Source organism: Vidua macroura, chromosome 2 (genome assembly GCF_024509145.1).
Source record: "Vidua macroura isolate BioBank_ID:100142 chromosome 2, ASM2450914v1, whole genome shotgun sequence".
Classification (NCBI taxonomy): domain Eukaryota; kingdom Metazoa; phylum Chordata; class Aves; order Passeriformes; family Viduidae; genus Vidua; species Vidua macroura.
The window spans coordinates 10,907,959-10,932,030 of NC_071572.1; the positions used below are offsets into that span (position 1 = coordinate 10,907,959).

Consider the following 24,072-nt stretch of genomic DNA (forward strand, 5'->3'; position numbering starts at 1 on the left):
ACCTGTGGCAACAGGACAAGAAGTACTGTTTTAAACTAGAAGAGGACAGATTCAGACTAGATGTAAGGAAGGAATTTTTGCAATGAGGATGATGAAGCACTGAGAGAAGGTTGTCCAGAGAGGTGGTAGATGCCCCATCCCTGAAAACATATAAGGTCAGACTGGACAGGGCTCTGAGCCACCTGTTTGAGTTGATGTCCCTGCTCAGTGCAGGGGGGTTGGACTGGAGACCTTTAAAAGCCCCTTCCACCCCAAACGCTTGTATTATTCTGCATAGAGTTTTGTTTTTTATATGGACCCTGATATAACAGTACAAATGAGAAGAGCAGAAGCCTCCAAACTCTCATATGAATCTCAGGTGTCATTATAATGTTAATTCACCTCATGAAATGCCACAAACAGGATTTTTCCGTGATTTGGAGGATTAAAATAGTGATATATCACTGCTTTAGTTCAATTCTCTGCTTTCATACTGCTCCTAAGAATCAAAAAGTGGATTAATTGCACAAATGTGAAAATATGTTTCCACCAAGCAAGTAAATTTTCAAGGGCTGAGGTAATGAAAAATAGTTATTCTGGCCTCTTTCTCTCCTCCAGTATCACTTGATCAGGAGAGGTGTTTCTGAATTATGCAGGACGTTTAGGAGGGACTGAGTGTGAAAACTAATGAGAAATGACTGTTTGGACAATGACATTGCCGGGTACAAAGCAATTTGTGTAATCCCCTGGCATCTTAAGGCTTTTCTTTGATTTTGGAATTAATTAATTGAGAGGAGTTGGAATATAACCTCAGAGAAAGGACTGAAAACTTAGAAGTGAGTTTAGCCAGGCCATTGTAGCAAACAATCTTTTGTGATAGCTTATTGCAAAACCTTTTGGTAATCAACAGCGAGTGTAAATTAATTTGAGTTTCAAATTCATCAAAAACATCACGCTCTTTAATTCTTTCCAGAATGTTAGATCAAACAAAGTTTTTTGAAAAACATAATTGGTTTTAATGAGTCTTGTTTATTTTTCCACAGGCTAGCAGAAATGGAGAACACCAATGGTTCTTACCTAAATGACAGTATTTCACCTAATGAGAGCATGTAAGTAGGCTGTTTTCATGGGTTTGAAATGTATTTTCTTGGGAAGGTTAATAACTTGAAATTTTGTAGTGCTGAATTTGCATGGCCATGTATCACATCTTTTTCAATTTAATGATGTGCTCATGTCCTTTCAATTTGTATCATAGTCTCTGGACAATGTCTTATAGCTTAATACCAAATTAATACAACAAATGATTGATCCCTTCAAAATTAAAACTACTACTTTGTTTCCAAAAATTATTGATGTGTTCAGCGAATAATTTCCATGTTCAAAATATGGTCATTGTCTGATGAGTTCTAAGGAAAAAGATACAAAAAACCCCTCCTGTCTTAGTTCAAGCTTAAGCATGGTTAAATTGCTGTAAGCTAGAAAATGTTGGTGTGGGAAAAGTGTCATACAAAATATAAGTGAGGCTAAACAGAAATACCTGAAATACATTGCAAGGGTAAGCCAGGAGGAACTGATCATCACTGTGAAATACTAGCAGTAGTAAACTGTAAGTTGGACAGACCACTGACAAGCATTCATTGTATTACTTTAAATGTAGCATTATAAATAAAAGTTTTGATTTTTAAGAAGTAGCTAAATCTGATATCTCACTGAAACCCTTTGTGGTTCTCCTGTGATAATATTCTTGGTCTTGTTTATTCTCTGAATAAGAGGACATAGAACTAACTGTGGGTAATGTTTCTGAAGACAGCACAGAAGCAGCTAGGTCATGGGTGTGTTTGAAAATTTGATCTTGGTTCATTAACTGTGTAGGAGGAGCCATAGAATGGATTCTAAATCAATCAGCTATGAAAACCCCAACTTCTCTAAAAACATTTTTATCTATTCTACATGATCTTATCACAGTTTAAGGGGTGGATTTTTTTGAAGATTCAGACAATTAAATTTGTAGCAGTCCTTTATAACACAGAATTCTGGCCAATTTTCATTCACTTAAATGGAGATTCCAAATGAATAGCATTTCATGAGGTTGACTCTGAGCCTGTGAGCTCAGAATGTTCTTGGATAGCACTAAAGATGTTTCTTTGTTTCAAAATAGTTTCACTTTTGACTTGGTAGGATTGTTGACTACCAGTTTTGAAAGAAAATATCCTGTACAACCAGGTACATTGTTTTAGGGTATTGGTAAAAGGGGAAAGTTAAAATGACACATCAAAATTAATATTGATGCAATGTCAGTAAGTTTTGTGCAATTGATGAAAACTTTGTTTCCAAGTCATATGTTAATTCTGTATTACTATGGATAGTAGTAATGCTCTAATAGAGAGAATTTTGTGTTGTCTCACTGAAATATTTCAGTGTCCTTGTCACAGAAATCATGCATACACTGTATCTCTTGTATTACAGTTTGGTCTTACTGTTCAGTTCATTTTTTTGATCAGTTGGAAGTTGTACTAGTATGATTCAATTAATAAGTTAACTATCCAGTTTGTTCCTCAGTTTGTACTATTAAAATGAGAATAGAACTGTGTACTTTGAATTTTGCTAGAAATATTATCCAGATAGATACAAATTGCAGCAAAATCAAAATTTACCGTAAATTCACAACTGTAATTACTTCGGTTTTGCTTGTCAGATTATGCCTAAGTATTATTTGTTATTCTTGCAGGGTTTGGATTATTTGGCTAATCAGTACAGGTAGAGTGATAGATGGAAACAAGGAAGGCAGGAAATAAAAACACAACATATTTATCACAAAACATTTCTTTGTGTAGTGTCTTTTCAATGATGTATAAAATATCTGTGCAGGCTGAAGATCACACAAAAAGAGTATGTTGTAAAATGTAAAGTTTTACTGCAATAGTTATGTCACTTGTTCACAGTTAATTCACTTAAGATCTGTAAGAATATTTATAAATGCAAAGCAGTGGTTTGAAGGAAATCACAGTTGAAGTGCTTCATGAAAAGTATAAATTTAGGAACTGGCAAGCCTCTCCTTTTATGAAAAATTAATACTTCTCTTTTATGAACTAATGTTAATGTGCTCTACGTTGCTTTGGCACTCCTACAGTCATAAAATTGCATCATTAACATTTTCAGGAACAAATGAAAACAAGGAAAATTATAATTTTTGAACAATAACAGCTGTTCAAAATGCCTGTTAAATTCTGGTATAGAAACATAACAGGAAAAAACCCTAGACTGACTAGACTGAATTATTTTGTTCTATGAGATCTCCAACAGCAGTTTCATTTTTATTGACCCTGTCCTATGGTGTCAAGGGAAATCTTTTATGGTTTCTCAGTGACTGCTGGTGTAAGTTGCATTGCTTAGGGCTTGGATGCATTTCCTCAGCACTAAACCACACCTAAAACAATCCATGTAGTTCTGGGAGGTGATTGAGGTCTTAACAATTGTATTTCCTTTTCTCTTCCAGTGATATTCCTGTTCTCAGATGCCAGACAGCTTCTGGGGCAATAGAAATAGAGAAGGAGATCCTATATATTAAGTATAATATATTTGTATACTGACAGTGTACATCACTTTTAAATTAAAAAAAAAAAAAAAAAGCCAAACATCTGAGTGGAAAATAACATACTTTTATTATATTAGTTAAGGGGTTTTTCTTTGTTTACCTAATTTAGAATTTTATAGAGAAAACAAGATAAATAAAGCACATACTTATTACATAAGAAGAGTTTGTAGTTATAAGTGCATTGCCCTTGCTTGAATGACCCTCCCACAATGCAGATCAGGCAGCAGAAGATTGCTTTTTTGTGCAAGCGAATTCCTAATTGAAGTTTGTCAAAAGAGGAGAGCTGAGGTTGTCAGCTGTTGCAAAACTTGGCTTTAGGTATCTAAGAAGCAGAGAAGGAGGGAGGGGGTCTCTGCAGAGAAGGAAAATTACCAGAGACTCAGTGAAACAGGTCAGCAGATTTTGCTTTAAGGTGCATTGCTCTGCTGTAGGTTGTAAAGAGTTCAGCAAATCTCTTTGTAAGAAATGAGAGACTGGGAGTGAATCGTCTCCTCAGATTCACTGTGAAGTTGAAAAGCAGGAAGAGAACAGCTTGTTTTCTCCTTCTCTGTTTTCCAGTGATGATGAACACCTGTTAATCCAGCACTACTGCCAAAGTCTGAACCAGGAGTCCCCCCTGAGCCAGCCCCGAAGCCCTGCCCAGATCCTGATTTCTCTGGAGAGTGAGGAAAGAGGGGAACTGGAGAGAATCCTCGCAGACCTGGAGGAGGAAAACAGGTGGGTTATACCACCAGCTGCTGAATTTGAAGTAAAAAGTGTGCAAAACAATTATATATTTTTAGGGATAAAATGAGTTACAAAACTGCGCTTTTTTCTGATAAATAAGTAATTTCATTGTGGGTAAAAGCTGAGTCCTTTTTCCTTTCACTTTGTTTGGTGTTGCTTGTTGCCATTTCTTTAGTCTTTCAAAACAATGTATCACTTATCACTTCTAACTTCAAATTTACTTGAAGTTATCTTCATTAATCACCATTAAAAAAACTCCAAATGGATACTTGAAGCATCACAGCACTGCAATTCTATTTATACAATACTCTGGAATCTTGGGCCATCAGCACAAAAACCAGGAGTTCTTCACCCTGGAAGATTGGTAATTACAACTGTGAATTACCAAAACCAGTCTGTAAGATATAAATAGTTTAGTTCTACCAAAAAAAACATGGATTTGTTTGTCTTCTACTACTTTCAGCTTTTATAGTACAATCTGTTGGCATTTTCATGCTCTTTTTTTCTTGCTTCTGTAAGAACTAGGTACTTCTGCTTACATTGAGGATTTTTGCTTCTGTAAGAACTAGGTACTTCTGCTTACATTGAGGATTTAATGCACTAATCATTTACCTTAGACTTGTCAAGGAAATAATGCAGGAGTTGGCAGTGTCATAGATCTTCTCTCCATGTATGTCTTCTTTGGATGGTGCTAATCAATTACAGTGGCTCCATCAGAGACTTTTTATCAGGAGAGTCTGGGAGAATGGAGAAGATGGTAGGCATCAAGAATGAGGACGATGTTTCACACAGAAACATCGTAGTAAGCAAAGCTCTTGCTCACTGAACAGCAAGGAGCTTTTGTTTGAAACAAACCACAAACTTCCTACTACATTGCACATAAAGCCCAAGTACTTTCTGAAGTGAAGAAAAATCAGTATTTTGAAAAAAGACCTCAAACTTTGCATGTTCAGGACTGTAGCTAAGAAGAATCTAGTAGCTAGTACAATACAGACAATAAGATAGCTTCGTTTCCAGGAGATGGGTATTATTTTTTTAAACAGCATTATGTAGTGAATCGTGGAAGAAGGAAAAAAATAGTAATGGTTTTCTCTCTGAATGCAAAATAAGCTGTCTAGCAGAAAGGAGAGTGACTTCTAAAGCAGACTAGTTTTTGATTAGAAAGGTAGTATATGAAAACTAGTATAACATGGAGCTAGATAGCTAAATAAGCAAAAAAAATATATATATTATATTATAGATAATATAAATATAATGTATCTATAAATACAGTTTAAAACAGCTGGTTTGAAGTTTGCCAGTCCTGGATTAAACTAGAGCTGTAGTCTGTAAGGTTGATTTTCTCATTTGTACTACTGGAGGCACAGTTATGGATGGGATGCCACCACAGGCAGCCATGCCTTTTGTGAGTGCTCAACACAGCAGGCACAGAGAGCTCTGGCTCTGTCTCACAGTGTAGTGGTCACACTGCTCTGATTTTCATTGATTGTGACAAAATCATGACTTTTGTCTCTGCAAACTGCTGTAAATAACTTGTATGTAAAATGTAAGGTAGCTGCTGAAAAGTGACCAAGTTCTTGTTGTCCTGGTTGCTTGTCACAGCCAGATAACCATGAGTTTATGGGTGAAACACTGATTCCTGTTTAGAAAAATAAGCTCTTCAGACAGGATCAGTCAGGAGGCATTCATGTAACTTACCTACTTTTAAAAACAGTCTTGTCCCTTTAGAGTTCTGTTTCCTAGTTGTTCTCCTCCGTCGAGTTTTGCAAACCTTTCTTGGCTGTTGCCAAAGGTAATCGGCAATCTGACACCTAATTCCTTGTGTCAACCTGGTTCCAGTGGGTGGACACATCTTCCTTCCCATGCATATCCTGAAACACCCTCCATGTAAACTTTCGTTACTGCCTCAGGATGAAGACATTCCTTTGTTCCCAGGGTGCATCTCTTGCTACTGCTGAGCTGGATGTGGTGCACGAGTCTCCCTTTCCTGCCTGTGTTGACATAACTCCTGTTGCATACACTTGTGATAACTTCTGCTAACTCAGGTTTAGCTCTCTCTGATGTGTCTTGTACACTTTTACTGTAAGAGTCAGGGCATGCAGTCACTTCTCAGCAGCTCCCAGGAAAGCAGCCACAAGTGATGCCTCAAGTACCAAGAGGAAGTTGTGCTGATACTGCTACCTCATTGTAATTTGTCTTTTTCTTCTGCTCTCCACAGCTTCCTGCTTTTTAAAAAAGCCCTTTTCTTTTTGCTTTGTCTCTTTTGAGCCATTGATTTAATTCTGACCTCCAATTGGGTTTCAGCTACAGTTTCTGGCCTCCCAAGTATTTCCATCTTGTCTTGTTACTTAAATGAAAAGGACTCATTGAAATTGTAATTCTGAGGTTTTGCTTTTGGACAGTTTAAAAGCTCTTTTGCCTATTTTGAATTCTTCTGAAATGCATTCTCTAACTTAGAAACTAACCTAGCTGTGATGTGGTTCTGACTTGGGTTCTGTCAGTTCCAAGGACCTTTTGTTAGATATTCATTATTTATCTGCTAGCATTTTAAGACCTTGGTGCTTCTGTAGCTTGTAAGTATGACTTCCTTAAATAATGTATGGCTAAGATTTGACTGCTAAATAATTTATATTTGTTAAAATGTGAGCATTTTAGAGAACATTTTCAATGGCAGAAAATCTTTTATTTGAGTTTTAGATCTTCAGGCTTGTGCTGAGTTTTGCATCACATGGAATATTGTGATAAGACCATTTCTGTATTCAGTAGACAAAAAGCAATCTTCCTATTGAAGGCATTATTACTGTATTGCAGTATAAAAGAAAAATTATAAAACCCTCTCTAAAACTATTTCCTCACAGTTGAATATTTTTCAGAGAGAGAGAAGACAAGTTTTTGTTGTCTAAATGTCTAAAGCAATGCATTACATAGGTTATACAGTAGGATAGGAAGTACAGGATGTACTGTAGTGGCATTAAATAGAAAGCATGTGGTTCTGCAGTGACAAAGTCAAAACTTTTTGCAAATAATTAAAATATCTTCCTGCTATTTTAATGAGTCAGGAAAGTGGATGTTTCCTAATATTTTAGTTGAACTGAGGTCTTGAATGTAAGAAGGAGACTTCTCTCATGTTCTCTCCTCTTCGTCCCAGCTCTGAGCTGTCCTGGAACAAGAACTAAGTAAATGAGATCTCCAGTCAGAGCTATTTGCTATTCCTTTGCTTTTCCTGACTTGCAGTGGGAGTGCAGTGGGCTGTGTGCCACCAGAGAAAGCAGTGACACCCTGAATCTCAAAGCTGCCCTGTGTCGGTGTTTCTCCAAATCTGAAGACTGATGAATGGCCTCCTCACATAAGTTCCTTCTGTATGGTTGCCAACAGCAAAAAAGTGATGTATTTCTAAACATGCTGTGGCTCCTCTTGGTATTTGTTTTGGCATTGAAGAAGGGGAACTAGATCTTCTGAGTGTGAAGCATCCTGAGTAAACACTGTCACTCTAGTGAGGGACAGGGTATATGTGGTTCAGCTACCATCTTTGTCTGTTTCTTCAGACCACTGATTTTCTGTAGGGAGATGACAAATAACATGAATTCACAAATTCTCAATTGCCTTTGAGAGGACTACTCAGCAAACAGAGTCCACTAGGATTTCTGTCACCAGGCAATTAATGCTGCCAGTGATAGATGTGATTCATAATTCATGCACTCTTTACTACTCAGCTCTGTACAGTTGCATAAATCAAGGTTACACTGCATGCTTCCTATGTTACTTTTCTTCACAAATGCCTCAAAGAGTTGCAAGCATTGTAAATGGAATATATGGGTTTTTTTGAATATTCTCTTACTGAAGAAGGGTTCCTTTTCCCAGTGATGAGTACATGCAGCAGCATTGTTTGTTTGTTTGTGACAGCCAGATGTCAAAGTCACCCAGCCTGAGCCGTGGTGGTGGGAGGTGAGATTTCCATGTACTGCCCATGCTTGCTCAGTTGCATTCATTTAGAGAGGAGCATGTTTGTATCTGCCCCTTTCTCTTATGTCCCATTTTGTGGTGAGTGTCAGAGAGTGCCTCTCCTCAGGACCCTCAGGGCTCTGGCCAGTGCCTTGGGTGCCTGGCTCACAGCAGCAGTCCTTTTCACCACACAGCTTAAAACTGTTCTAGAGGGAGGAATAAAGGCCATTTATTCTCTCAGGATATTCTTACAGCAGTTTTCAAATTCTTTCCTTCTTTTTTTAATTTTCAGCTTTTTTCCATTATGTTAATACACCTCTTCATTGCGGTATGTTTAGATCCCAGTTATGATATTATTGATTGTGTGCACTGCACATCACTCTTATGGCTCTGAAGCTACAATGAATGTCAGTTCTCTGGATGGAGGACTGTGTAACTTGACTGAAAAGGTGCAGCTGGAAAACTCAGTAATACAGGTGTGCACTGGGGAAACCCACATGCATCCTTCAAAATTACATTCCTTTGTGCCAACAGTATTATAGTATTTAATTACAGAATCCAGAACTCCCAAATCCAGACAAACCTCTGGTTGGAAAATGTGCAATATCTTTTACTTTTTTTTTTTTTTTTTTTTCCTGTAGGCTTTCAGAAAGATTTTTAAATAACTTTTTATCAGACATTGAAAGGATTTTTATCTGAATTACTCCCTTGTCCTTACTTGTGTTTCAATACCACAGTTACTGGAAGGACTTCTCTATAATGATACAGGCAATAATTGTAGATTTCTTTGAAGCAAGGTATCTGATTATGTTGTAAGTATGACCAAGTACATTTATTTAGCTTCCCTTAGGTTGATGTTTTATCTTTTGCTTTACAGCACGTCAAACTTTTGAGTGTGCTGTTCCTAGAGTATTGCCTGTATTGTGCATCTGGGAAATTCCTCATGGAGTAGTGATAGCCACTGTCTATGGACATGGTGAAAAGCAGGCTTAATGATCATTCCTGTATAAACTTTAGTCAGCAATAGCACCATGTGTAGTGAACATGTTGCCATGTTCATTCCTATTCCCTTTTGTATTTTTATTAATTATTCACCAGTTTGTTCAGCTAGAAGTATCAGAAGACATTAAGTCAGGCGGAAGACATAACTTACATGACAATATCTATTCCCAGTATAGATAGCCCTTTTTTTCTAGATAATTTTCATGAACTTGAAACTCTGTATTTTATTAAAACTAAAAACTTCATTGGAAAAAAAAAAAACCTCTCTATAGTTATCCCTCTCTGTGTGGGTTTTAAGGAAAGAAATCTTGAATTTTGGAACAGCCTGAAGTTAAAAATTATTAGCTCATTTTATAATAATTTAAAATTTCTGCACAGGAGAGATCATGTAGGTCAGACATCCCTTAGAAATTATCTTGTGGGCAGTGCCACAGTCCCATCATGAGGACATGTCCATCGTGCAGCAGCTGAAGAGCTCAGGGACCTTTGAAGAACAGTCAGTGGCTTGTCTTTGTCCTTGGCATTGCTTTCTCACCCATGTGAAATGATGAGTCCTGCTTTAGTTCTCCTTCTGGTCACAATAAAGTTCTTTTAGAAGTGTTTTTTTTGGGAGGTTTCTGAGGTGCTGTTACGCTTCCAGACCAAACTGTCAGAGTGTGTTGTGGTTTGCAGGCAGAACTGGAAAAAGGTGTCTCTTCTCACAACCTCAAATAAGAGCAAGTTGGAAAAAGTAAAATCTGGGTCACTGCTTGTGATGAGTAAGCAGTTACCAGAGCACTGAGCTGTTTTCCCCCCTCTGGGAAGCTGTAAAAGAACATCATAGCAACAAAATCCCAGTGCAGTTTGTTAGGCCTCCCTTGCCTATGAAGTTTCTGCTACAAGTTACTATTTTTGCAGCTTTGGACTGTTACCTTTAACAGCGTTTCAGTTTCTTACCTTCTGTGCTTTCCCTGCTTGGTAGACTTTTTTTTTTTTTTTCATGTGTAACACTATAGATCGTATTAATCTATGGAATGTTTTACTGAAGTAAAATTGGAGTTTTATGGAATAAAAGAACAAGTTTAGCAGTGCCATAAAGTTACAATAGACAGTAGCACTCTAGGCAGGACAAAGAAGATGAAAATTATAGCCCCAAAAGCCAGTGCAGTTCAGTTTAATAGACTGGGTCACTAATTCTCATCTTCAGTTGATAATTTTAAACCTAGGCTGGAAATGCATTTACAGATCTGAAGAGAGGAGAGTGATATGACCTGACTGACAGCCAAGTTCTGTGTTTTGCTCTGCCTTTTTGTGTGTCTGCCTCTCTGATGGTTCTCTTCTGTAAAATAGATCAGCCAGCCAAGTGGCACCCACTTTGATTTAGTGTTTGTGAGGTGCTGTGATAACTCTGAGTCCTCCTTTAGCACTAATAACCCGTCAGGTGCAGCCATGTGTGGAAGGGAACTGGCAGTCCCTCTTCTGCTGGGAAGAATAAAGGGCAGGAAGCTGAGGGAGGGCTGAGCCCAGGACAGACCAATCCTGGCTTCGGGAGGGTGTCCGGAGCCTCCTGCATGAGGTGCCCTGAGAGGGAATCAGCTGTGAGTCCTGCTGATGCCAAGAGCCTTTAGGCAACTTGAACCACAGATCCATCTAATACCAGCTCCATGCAGGTCCGCAAGGAATGTGGATCCCATGAGTGTGGATCCACAGGTGTGTGGATTCAGGAGAGGGAATTGATTTTTGCAGGTGAGCCCTGAAAAGTGAGACACATCACACCACACGAGAGGAAGCGCCTTGTCACTGCCCCGTGCAGGGGCCATAAAGCTTTTGCCCGTTTGTCACTTCCCAACAGGAACCTGCAGGCAGAGTACGACCGCTTGAAGCAGCAGCACGAGCACAAGGGTCTGTCTCCACTGCCATCCCCCCCGGAGATGATGCCGGTCTCTCCGCAGAGCCCCCGGGACGCTGAGCTCATTGCAGAAGCCAAGCTGCTTCGCCAGCACAAGGGCCGCCTGGAAGCCAGGATGCAGATCCTGGAGGATCACAACAAACAGCTGGAATCGCAGCTGCACAGGCTGAGGCAGCTGCTGGAGCAGGTGAGTCCTCAGGCATTTCTTCTGGGTCTCTGAAGAGTAAGTTTCCAAATAGGGTGTGAAGCGTTATCAATAACGAGAACATTCCAAGAAATCATGTCTGTAGAAGCAAGTCAGAGAAACGTACAAAATTGTTTTACAGGCTGCTGGCGTGAATAGGGAATCGGGGTTCGGTGTTCTTATTTAGTCCTCTTCCTTGTTTTATTCAGAATTAAAATGCATTGGCTGCATGGATGAATTTGCTTAAGAACAGGCTGAAAATTGTGTGTATTCATGGAATAAATAAAAATTACAGAGATGTAAAGTATTGAGCTCATATAGCAATGTCTTACTTTTTTTCCTTACTTTTTTTCCTTCCATTTCAGCCACAGGCAGATGCCAAGGTGAATGGTACAACACTGTCATCTCCTTCTACCTCTTTGCAGAGGTCAGGCAGCAGTCAGCCAATGCTTCTTCGTGTAGTTGGCAGCCAGACTTCAGAAACCATGGGTAAGATAATGAAGCTCAGGCTGTCACAAAAAAATAATAATGTCCCATTTTCCAGAAAAAAATCCTTAAAGACAGAAAACACTTTTCCGTTTAGTTCAAATGAAATGAAGTAGATATTTGCAATGATCTTCAATGTTGTTTGGCTGTTTACACTTTGTGTCTTCATTATGATTCAGGCTTTGCTTTTGATCATGATGCACCCAGTAGCTTGGATATTTTGATATTAAACACAAAGCTCAGCCAGGGCTTCAGTTCTGAAAACAAATGCCGCTGAAAAGCTAACTGTTCTATTCAAACTGACTTTCAGTTATGAAGCATGACATGGCTGATTTAAATGTACATAACATTAATTATGGCTAAGAGACTAAATGTATGATTAGTCATCCCCATGTTATTTTAAATATGTTGTGGCTCAATCAGTAGGATGGAGCTGTCACTCACAGGCAGTGCTCATCTAGTGGCTTTTCTAAGTATCACATCAGATGTGATAATGAATATCGTAAGAGTTGTGGAGTGAGGTTAAATAATAATATTCTGTAGCTGGAAGTTGGAATTATTATTTTGGTGCTTTTAGCAACTGCCATGTGGCACTTTACTAATTTCCTGTCTGTTACAAAATTAGTAAGTATTTATTACCAAGTGGCAAGGATTTTCTGCTAGTAAAAAAGCAATCAATCTTTTCAGCATCTTTAAGAAAATGTACTTATATTACTGTTTCAAGTCTGATGATAATATTCAGCCTCATACAGAGAAATTTATTTTATGTATATTAGTGAGAGCTTTTCATTGCTATTAGTGAAAGTGTCAATGGCAGTGAGAAATTTAATGGGAGGGCACATTCTGCTGTGTCTAAAGTGCTGTTGTGGTGGGAAATGTAGTTTTTGGGGAGGCTTTTTCTTCCATTCCAAGTGTGAGCAATAATTTCAGCGTATGACAGTGCAAACAAGATGGGTTCTGTACAATCTGCAATTAAAAATGTGAAATAAATAGTACCTTTAGGAATGCTGAAGTTGAAATCCTGGGGGTGAAAGTACAATCACAGGTAGCAGGAATTTATGAAAAAGGTAGAAATGGACCTTTCATTAATCATGTTACCAGTGGGGGAATATTTTGTTATGTATGGCATACACAGAGTACATAAAATATATTAGTAGTAGTGTAATTTGCATCAGCTTTCTGGAGAAATGTCATGAATTTCATCACATAAAATACATTAATTAAAACACAATTAAAAGAAAAGATAGGAAGACAGTGTTTCTCAGCCATCTTACTAGAAGTCTTGTAGTTTTACATTTCATCCTTTAGTGAGACAAAACACAAAAATACACTTCTTTTCATTTGACTCAATATAAAATCATTCCCATTTACCTCAGAAGAGTGGATTTAATTGATTAATAGAGTCATATAAGCTGCTAAAACTTTTTAAAGCAAATATTTAGACGTAAGCTGATTTTATTTGATTGGTTCGATGGAGCCAATATGTGGGAGGACAGTGAGATGTTATCAGTAGGATCATACTGAGACTCAGCAGAGCCACACTGCTGGCAGCAGGGAGTGGAGCTTATAAAAAGAATTACTAACCAGGCTAACAAACCACAACTAATTCAGTTTGTTAAGTGTCCTTTCACACCAGAAAGCTTTGCTTGCTAGGCTCAGAGTTTTCTGAAGCTCAGCTTAAAATACTCTTGAATTATGAAGGGAACCAGAGTGGTGGCATCAATAATGCTGCCATGCAGCAGCCATGTGCCCAGGAATGAGGGAGCCATAATTTTTGAGGAAATACTGAGGATCTCTAGGTGTCTCAGGCAATGAGGCAAGGTAGTGGTAGCTTTTGTATGTTTTTCTCTTTAAAGTTACACCTTAGTTGTTTTTTTCATTTGAAAACCCACTGCACTTTTGTCTTTCTGCTTTGCTGAGGAGAGATTGCTGTAGAAGTTGTTCCACCAGCAGTGTTTTGTTAAAAGCAGTGACCCACTCAAACCCTTATTTACAAACAGAACTTGTCAACTTGAAGTACACCTGGGCAAGTGGAAAGGTTCTGCTTTTCTCCTCATGGAGTCCCAGTGGGAAAGTCCTTATCCTTGGCCTTTCTGCCACAGCAGGGTAGCAGCAGGGGAGGTTCTCTGAAGTGTATGAGGCAAGAGGCTGTTCTGAACTTTAAATTTGTTGAGGTACCAACAGAATATTTGAGATTCAATAAGCTCTCTAAACCTTTTGTAGAAATACAAATGGGGAAGGCTCTTCTGGGTAAAGAGAGGAGACTGAGCTCTGAAGGTATCTTTACTTCTGTCAAGTTGCTTGGCTGATGTCTTATTTTGTCCTTTACAAGAAAATGCTCAGAAAATATCATCCAAATAAGGAAAAAATTTAAAATAATGCATCTTAAATAAAAAAACACAACATTTTTGAGGGTCGGTAGTGCAGCTTATATCAGCACTTATGAGGACATTTAGAAATTGGTACCTGTCTTCAGTTCTTGGCCAGGACAGCAGAACCACGGCCCTTTTATTGAGATCTTTAGGGTCAGGAGTCTTTCTTCAGGCTGATAAAATCCTCAGCCTGAGTAGAATCAGTGAGATCTCGCTCTGAGTTTTCACCTTGACATTCAGCAAAGGCTGCAAGGACATTGCTTTTTCTAAGACACCTCTGTCAGTGCAATGCCTGATGTGAAAGTAACTCATGGTGTGAGTTGATTTGTGAGTCCAGCACCACTCAAAAGCTGAACAAACTGCAAGCAGCCTCGGCAACTATTTTTAGACCATTAGTGGAATAAAAGAAGCTGATACAAAGAGCATCATTTATATGAATTAAGTGCTTCTTGCAGACACTCTATCTCACTTCTTGTGCTGGAGTGGGAGAAATCACTCTTGGTCAGAAATAATTCTTGTTAAACTCCCAGCTTAAATATAGGCAGCCCTGAAATGCTCCTTTCATATCCCTTTTCTAGGTTTTTCACTAGCATGGAGCACCTTATCGTTCAAAGAATGTAAATGTTAACAGAAAATCAGGCAGTTTCCTACTCAAATAGGGCACAACATGTTAAAATAAAAGGTCATTAAGTCATTTTCAAAAGAAGTATGTAACTCAGTTATTACAGCAGGCAAAATTGCTTTTATGTTTCAATAGAGATAAAAGACATTTAGTAAAAAAGGAGAATCTCACTCAAAGTATATACTTTAGGTTTGTTTTTTTTTTTTTTCCCAGATGCTTTATTTATATAGGAGGCCAGGATCTGCATTAAAAACAACATATGGATTTCAGTTATATGAAACCATGAGCAAAAAAAATCCAGTAAAAATAAAATGTATTGAATTTCCCATTAAGCTGCTGCCCTATAATCAGGTTATAGAAATTATTCAGTGGGAGAAATGCATTTCGCTTTATTAAACTGCTGCTAAACCCTTTTACAGTACAATTGAGTGTTCTTGGAGCGCCAATCTGAGGCAATTAAACTGTCAGAAATATTAATACTGATGCAGATGAGAATCTGGGTTTCTACTGATTTGCACAGCTAGGCAAAGCAGTGCCAACATGAACCCAGCACTATTAGAAAGCTGCTCAACAGCAGCACTCACAACAGCAATTTCTTTTTCCATTAATAGAATAAGAGAAGCTGAAATGACAAGTGTCATTTATGGAACTAGATGTTCCTAGCAGACATTTTACCCTACTTCTTTTACCAGAGTCGATTTCTTAAATCCCTTTTCATGAATTAAAATAGTGTTAATTGTCTCAAATTCCTCATTTAGTTTCCCTTAGATCCTTATAAAGAGAGAGAACAGTAACAGTCAACAAAATTCACCTTTGAAATTTTTATTGTACACTGAGCAGAAAATGTGTCTGAGTGAACAGCCTTAGCTTTGAGGGGGACTTGGCAATACAAACTGTTAGCACAGGCTCTCATCCAGTGGTGTGGATTTGCTTTGCAGGTGAGGATGAGCTGCTCAGCCCTCCCCAGGACACAAGCACAGGTTTGGAGGAAGTGATGGAGCAGCTCAACAACTCTTTCCCCAGCTCCAGAGGTGAGCACTGCTGCCTGTGGCAGATGAGAGGGAAGAACATAAAAGTGTTTTCTGTTCCTTGATGTTTTCAGGGGGTTGTGTTTTGGTATCAGGCTTTTTGCTGCTCTTTGTTTTCATTTCAACAATAGCTTTAGGGAAACCTGTCTTGCTAAGAGTGGAGGAGCAGCCTGTTCCTCCTTACCTTAAGCTGCCTCCACAGGTAGCCCTAGATATGTGGATGAAACAATGTCTTTGTGAGACTCTTTCTTCCCCAAGCATTTTCTTTGCTTCCCTCTTGCCATCTTCCTTTTTTCACAGCTTTCCTTCTTTTTAGTTGATCCCCTTGATGATTTATTTTTAATACATGTCTTAGCACATTTTCCTTCTGTCCGTATCCTTCTCCAAGACTGTGATTTGAGGTAATATTAGAGTTCTAAGTCTAAGTTCTCAACCATGTAGCCCTCAGATCCAGAGGCATGGAGGGAAAACAATTGAGGTGCTAGTTTGTGCAGCATAGGCTGCACTTGTTCATACAGCCACAGCCTTTCTTCCAGTGTTTCCATTTCTCTCATTCCTGTTGTTTACTAAATATAGGCATTTGTATTACCAGAATTTATTTCTCCAACCTTTTTTCATTTAAGCTCTTTTCTGAGCCCAGAAGAAAATACTCTGCTGCCAAGAAAAATGGCTGAGATTCCAAGCAGGAGATGGGAAGTTTGGGATGTTGGCTGTAGCTGTGAAAAGAGGCTCAGCCACTTGGCAAGAGAAAGCCTGTTGTAGATGTCGTGCTTACCACAAAAGCCCTGGTATTGCCAGCCTGATAAGTGGATTTCAAGGGGCATAGACTTCCTGCAGGGCCCTTGCACAAGAGTCACAAATCACCCAGGGGTTCTTCTTTAGGAGATAAATGCATAACCATTGTACTAAACCTTCAGTGGAGTCAGGTTTTCTCCATCCTTTGCTTTCAAAGCAAGTTCAGCTCTCACCGGAAACCATCTGTCAGCAGTGGGACAAAAGTCAATATAAACTGTGTAAGATCTCATGCTATAGATCAAAAGATGGAATCATTAGAAAGATATCATTGAATAAAGTCTAATACAATAAATTGACAACTGCATTGTCACCACCTCAACATTATGTAAAAAATCTTATGTCCAGCCCTCATTTTGCCTAGATGATTGCTATGAGAGACAACAGATGAAAAGTCTTCCTAATATTGCTATGTAGATTAAAATGGACTTATTTTTAAAGTTGCTGTGTACACAAGGTTACAACAGTGTTTTCTTATTAGTGGCCATCATTAGTGTAAATATGTTGTACATAGATCTTGCATAGTCACATGTGTGTAGATGTAGGTATCCCATGTGTGAAAATACTCACCAAATGTGATGTCTAATTTGTATTCATAGGTGATGACAGTGTTTCTTTTTAAAAACAAAACTTAGTTTTCAGTGAAATAGGAGCAATATATAAAACAAAATTTAATGAGATATTTGAAATAGAGTGCTTCATTTCCTGTCTAGAATAAATAGGTAGAGGTCAGTCTCTAGACATCACCTACTGGTCACTGAAAATAAAAAATGTTTCTTTTTCTTATTAGTGAAAAATACAAAGCTTCATGAAACAAATGGAGAGAATATAAAATCTAGTAGGAAAAAGAACTGAAATTGATAAGATTAGATAATATTTTAATTTTGTAAATTAAGCTGTAGATTCAGATTTTCATTCTCAGGATGCAAAATGTGGTCATTTAGCTGGAGAGAAAGAATGTGTTCCCTTATTTTGTTTCTTCATTCAGTAACTGTCTTGAAAACATAGTAGATGATCACAAGCATCCACAATAGGTATTGCAGCTTATGTACTTCCCTGTATGACTAGCAGCCATGGAGAACAAAAATACTCTCTAGCTGGATGGAGGGCTGTGAGCGAGGAGGGGGCACAGCCTTTGATGTGAGCCCCCCTCAGCCAAGCCACGAGAGGAGCTCCTGGTGCAGCAGCAGGAACAGGCACAGCCCAGCAGAGCCAGGCTTCCCTCAGGACTTTGCTTTTAGGTCTTGGCCAAGGCACTGCCAGGCTGAGCCAGAATCTGCCTCTTCCTTTCCCTTGGGCTACACAAAAAGATTAGTGCAGCTGGGAGAGAAACTTGTTCAGTTTTTTCGGAATTGTACCAGGTTTTGGCTAAAGAGATTAGGACTTCAATTATGTTTCTCTGTTCTGCATGTATCTTTTGATGTATTTGCATGAATGCCAGGTTAGTGTAATTCCTTTTGGCTGAGGTATAGGAATGGTCAGGCTCTCTGTAAGAAACAGTTTGTCCTAAAGCCAGTACAAGTGGATTTCCATTCATTAGCTGATAGAGGCTGCTGAGAGCTCATGTAAACTTCTGTTACTGTAGTTTTCTTCTATTCCCAATTTAATAATTCAGTTATATTCAACTGATACCTGCATACACAAAGGTTACATCTGACATCTGATGTGCTGCAGCTTCATGTAGACTTTCAGTATGACATGAAAGATGCTGTGGTCAGTCAGATTCCACAGGCATCAGGCATCTCTGATTTAAAATTTTCAAGACTGCAGGAAGAAGAAAAGGAAGCAGAGTTGATTGGTCTCAGCAAACTCCTGAATCAGGAACCTTTTTGCTGTTGAGAGGTGTAATCTGTATCTCAGATCTCTAATCCTTAACAAAAGATCAAAGTGCAGTTGCAGAAGAGTGAAAGCAGTTTGGCAAAGCAGCCTGAGAAGATGGCATAATGTTAAGGAATCAGGCGTGGTGCAAGTGAAATTTTATTTCTTTCCCGTACAAGTTGGATTGAATCTCAGGTTACGGGTGTGAATACCTATCTCACATAGATGTTCAGAAACAGAAGAAGCCCTAACAAGCAATAGCACATGTCTATAAAAAATACTTTTGGTTATATTGATTCTTATTAAGTAAAATAAAAAAAATTGTTAGATACCAGAAATGCAGTCGTCTCAGTCTGCCATTCAGAAATAGGTTGTGATAGAGGAGCTGAGGGAGCTGGGGTTGTTTACCCTGGAGAAAAGGAGTCTCAGAGAAGACCTTATCACTCTACAGGTGCCTACAAGGTGAAGATTGATCTGTTTTCCCAGGTGTCTCCCAAGTAGGACATGGTGAAACGGCCTTAAGTTGTGCCAGGAGAGGTTTGAATTGGATATTAGGGAGAATTTCTTCAGGAAAAGGGTTGTCAAGCATTGGAACAAGCTGCCCAGGGAAGTGCTGAATCAACAGCCATGGATGTATTTAAAAGACATGTAGATGTAGTACCTGAGGACTTGATTTGGTGGGGGCTCAGCAGTGCTGGGTTAACAGTTCAACTCAATGGTCTTAAAAGTTCTTTCCAACCTTAATGATTTTATGAAAAAATGTTTTCTTTGTGGCCTGTAAAAATAAGTGTGTTAAATTTCAAGCTAAATATCAGCATGTCACAGCATAGGGAGTGGGAGGCCTTTTGAATCAGGGACATAATTCTGGGTGTCCTATTGCCATTAGAATAACAACAACTTGGAGGAGTTCAGAACAATATGACAAAAGCGAACAGAATTTTGAAGGCTTTGATTGTCAGAAAAGTTCAGAGCTGAGCAAGCAGTGAAGAGAGAAAAGGACTGAATTTCTATGCTCGGGTGCACATATGTGTAGTTGAACATCACAGACATACTCAGCCTAAATATTGTCCAAAGCACCTGAAGAGTAAGACTTGCTCAGATTGGGAAATAGTTTACTAAAGTGAATAGTGGCTCTTATTTTGGAATTCTGAAACAAAGCAATAAAAAGCAAGAGTAATTGTCACTCACCTGGAAATTTCTTAAGATTATCTTTTTCAAGCTTTTGTTGCACAGAGTTGTTTTTAAAAGGGCATCAAGGCTTCATGACATCATTTTGAATGTGTTTTAGAGAAACAAGTGCAAAACAGATTGTATCATGGACCTGTACAAGCAGACCTCAGATGAAACAACCTATTTACCTTATACCTTTTATAGGGCTTTTCATTTGTTTGTTTCTTCAGTTTAACCTTTTGGCAGTCCTTGGCATTTCCTAAGGAGAACAGGACTTTCCTCCTCCTTGCCCAGCTGGCTGTTTGTGCCAAAAGCTGTTTCATTTCTGGAGAGAGAAATTCTGCTGAATACCTGATGATTGCTGTCCTTAAGGAATTTTTCTTTCCTTTTAATCTAAAAGGTTTCCCATCCACTCCTCTTTTACTTTGCTGCTCCCAGCAAATTCACAACTGCTGCAGCTGCTTCAAACAGATGCTGTGCTAACTCAAAACAGATGTCAAAGCCAGAGGTCTGACATTTAGTGGAAATCTACCATTAAATGCCACCTCAGTAGTTTATTTGACCCTGCTCAATAATGGGCCACAGAGGAAAACATTTTCACGCCGTGTTTGTGCCCAAACTACTAAATCTCCAGGGAATTGGTTCACAGTTAGAGAATAAGATTGGCAGGATTTTCAAAGCCAAATTCATCTATCCTGCAGCACTGAGGATGAACAAGTTGCACTGCTTCAGGTGGCTCTCATGGTGGACCAGGCTGAGTTTTGTAGTTATGGTTTCATGGCAAATGCATTCTGTGAAGGAAGCTCAGAGAGGTATTTAGGGGCAGAAGTTCTTGAATTAACTGAAGCTGATGAGAGAGCTTCACAGATTTGCAAGGCTGGGCCCCCTGCTGGGAGATAGTAAAGAAGTGGGAGCCAAAACTGGTTAGAAATGAGACCATCATGGCTTAAAAGAGCTAAGAGGCCATGACATAATGTGAGAACATTTGGACAGAGACTGGTCCTCACAATTTTGCATGGTATTGCTTAACACAGTTGTGGTGTGGTGCAGTAAAATGACAAGATCCCACAGCAATAAATGAATGGCACTAAAAATAGCACCCTTTTTTAGGAGTTTTATTTTTATCTCAGTCACATTAAAACACACCAGTCACATTTTCTCCTCTCACTTGTCCATCAGCCAGGCTCTATCATGAATGGGACTAATGTCCTAAGTGGAACTAACAACTTTCAGCACTGCAAATAATGCAGTTTCTCTTATTCTGACAGCAAAATGTCTCATGATGCAGACTTTTCTTTTCACACTTTACTGAGTCAGTGAAAGAGTACCCTGGAGTTACTGTACTGTGGAGTATTCTGGAAATACTCTTCATTTGAAATACCCTGGCCTCTCCTGGATTGTGTTACCTGTGGTCCTGCATCCCACCACAGTGAGCCCAGGTGACTAAGATCCCTTACTGCTCCCCTTTTGCTCAACAGAACTGATCTGGCTGAGCTTCTCTGCAGATGGGACAGTGGTGGGGTGGACTAGGTCTTCCCTGTCTTACAATGCCCAGTTCTGGTGTAAACTGAGAATATGGTAATGAATTTAATAAAACTTCAACAGATCTTTTTTTTTTTTTTTTTTTTTGAGAAAGAAGGCTCTTTGCAGACCTAGATCTCCCTTTTGTGCAGCCTGTCCCTTTCCTGAGCTCAGTGGCAGGGGCAGTGCAGTAGTTGCTTTCTTTGTGTTCTCTGTTTTCACCTGGATCTGCAGAGACTCCTGCATGAAGTTTTGGTGGTGCCTCTGCTTTCAGGTTTGACATGGTCACTTGCTGTGTACCTTTGCCTGTGATGCAATGCCATGTAGCTTTCCAAAAAAAAAAAAAAAAAAAAAAGAAAAACTCTTCTATTTTGTAAGGGCAGGAAATGTTGATTTGTGCAGAAATAATAGATAATTAGGCACCCACAGATTGCGTATCAGTATTTGGATGCCTTGCAGAACACACAGAACTGTGGCAATATAGACAATCTTCTTCCTCTGCAATTTATGCCAAACCATACTCCTTGCCTTAAAACTTAGAAACAGGCACTCATTCATATGCAAAGAAGAAAATAACGTAAAATCCATTAAACCCTTTTTAATCTTCCTCCAGAAGAAATTAGCTGTTGCTGTAGTAGTGTGGATCTTTGCTGCATTTAACAAATTCTAGGGCTGATTACTCACCACAGACTGTCCTCACCAGCTGTTTTTTGTGGTGCTGAGTTACCCCAGTTACCTTTAAATGCATTCATTTTCAAGCAGAATCCAGTCTGTCTCATGTAGATTTAAATTAAACACTGTGTAGCTTCAGTTGTAGGTGCTTGTGCAGACAGGAAGGGGTTTTTTAAGAACTCCAGTATTTTGCTTGTAGGCAGTTCCTTTTCTCTTCTTGACCCAAGCTAAACTGTGGACCCAAGCTAATCTCTTGCTGGGTCCCATTCCTGCCCCGGGACTCCTTCAAACCAAGCTGTACTATGCTGCAGTTTCTGGAGTCCTTAAGCTGACCTAAACCTTGGGGCTCTTCCTGAGAAAATGACCAAAGTGTGCAATAGATTTTGTATCTTCCTTTCCAAGGATTTTCTGTTACATGATTGATATTGGTGAGACATTCTCATCTCCCCTTTTGGAAATCTTTTTTTAGGGAATTCGTGATTCCTGATAAAAGTGCCAGAGGTCTCAGGCTGTGCAGACATGTAAGTCCCAGAAGGTTAGGCAGGCCTGTGAGGTGGAGTCCTTAGAACTGAAGTGACACCTCTCTGCACCAGCACGTGTGGCACCGGACATCACTGGAGTCGAGATTTCACTGAGGAGCAGAATAAAAACCCATGTGCAGAGCATGTTGTTATTGAACCTATTGCTATCATTTTTAATAGGAAGTGTGCTACTGGGGAGAGCGAGAGGGGCAGGAAGGGACTAAAAGTTCCTCTGTTCTGTAAATGGTAACCTCTGCTGTCCAGGCCTTCAGAGGCTGCCCCAGCCCTTTCCATTGCCTGGAGTTTGTCAGACCCATGCTGGTCAGTGATGCCATTCCTTCCTCTGCCCTCTCCTTCTCTCCTGTACTGCCTCTGCTCTGTCTTGCTCTGCTGTTGGCCCTTGTTCTGCAGCTTGTAAAATACCCATAAAGCTGTTTATTGCCTCTCTTCTCTTCTCCTGCAGTCTGCCAAAGAGCAAAACCCGACAGCAATTAGGTTACCATTATGCTGACTGGTGTGTACTCCCATATGTGTCTGTCTCTCTCCCCAGTGTCCCACACATCGTTTAAAATTGCATCATTTACAGCACTCTGGGGCAAAGATCATCCTGCATCATCTGCTGCAGTGACTTTCTCACTAGGACTGCAAGCGTGGCATGGCAGAGCTGCCAGCAGTGTGACAGTGACAGTGGGACACTGCTTCTGGAGACAGCGGGACTGTTACTGGCTGTCTGGTGGAAAGGTGGACAAAGGGGTGTTTCTGCTGTTGAGTAACACCTGGCTTCCCTTTTCTGAAAACAAATATGCTATGAGAAGTGTTTGAGAAGAATCAGCATGATCAAAGTATGGCTTCTGTGAAAGCTTGTTAGGAGCATCTTTGCAGCTAAACCCATTATTGACTCCATTTTGGTAGTACCTAAACATGATAAGATACTTTCTCTTTTTTCCTTTTTTTACTTGAACATTTTTTTCTATGCCCCCTCGGTTTTACCATGTTTGCAGGTCAGCATGTTGCAAACATATTTTGCAATATATTTATCCTGAATGTGAGCATGTTGCATTCCAGTGTACTTCTGTAGGTGTAAAATAAGTGTGTACACATAGGCATGTATATCAATGCATACCTTAGTGTATGTAGGCCACAATACAATGTAAAGTGTCTGGGTAAATTAATTTGACATGGGGGGAAAATGTTTTTACCACTTAGACTGAAGTACTAGAAGTACTTCAAATTTGGTAAGTACTCAAATTTGGTAATTAGGATGCTCAGAAAGTGAGTTCAGATCTTGTCTGCAGTCCTTATTCTCAACTGACAGGTAAAGTTGGTGTAAGTAGTTTTCTCAGGTGTTTTTGAGAGGTTAAACCAAGCCACAGGTTACAGAACTGTTGTTGAATAAATCAGCTCAGAATCATTCAGTGCACTTTTGGTCTCTGTTTAAGCACAAATGCATTTTTAAATGTTAAATTGATAAATGGAAATTGAAGTGTCTTTTACAGTATAAAATACATGTTCATGTGTGGTTTTTTTTTTTCCTTTCTTTCTGATAATTATTCCACTTCCTCTCTCTGTTCCTAAAGGAAGAAATGCCCCTGGAAAGCCAGTGAGAGAGGTTAGTGAGACGCAGGCTCACTGCCATGGCTTCTGTTTGTCACAGCTTGCTTTCTGTGCCCAGCATGTGTGTGACACAGCACGGGGTTGCTTGGGTTTGGTGAAGGGTGGGGGTGGTTTTATTTTGCTTTGGATTTTGTTTGGTT

The 24,072-nt window shown here is 39.3% G+C and overlaps 1 protein-coding gene across 7 annotated transcripts in view; it reads left to right on the forward strand.

Annotated features, from left to right (window-relative positions):
* Window positions 1-24,072, forward strand: part of DMD (dystrophin) — a 566,297-nt gene that overhangs the window by 535,301 nt on the left and 6,924 nt on the right. For 5 of the 7 annotated variants that reach the window (XM_054003155.1, XM_054003164.1, XM_054003180.1 and 2 more), the window contains 5 exons: window positions 1,023-1,088; window positions 4,133-4,291; window positions 11,076-11,319; window positions 11,682-11,805; window positions 15,735-15,827. In XM_054003155.1, coding sequence (XP_053859130.1) covers window positions 1,023-1,088; window positions 4,133-4,291; window positions 11,076-11,319; window positions 11,682-11,805; window positions 15,735-15,827 — 686 coding nt within the window. Of the gene's footprint in view, window positions 1-1,022; window positions 1,089-4,132; window positions 4,292-11,075; window positions 11,320-11,681; window positions 11,806-15,734; window positions 15,828-23,895; window positions 23,928-24,072 lie in introns of all 7 variants that reach the window. The other 2 variants (XM_054003199.1, XM_054003206.1) reach the window with 1 other exon arrangement.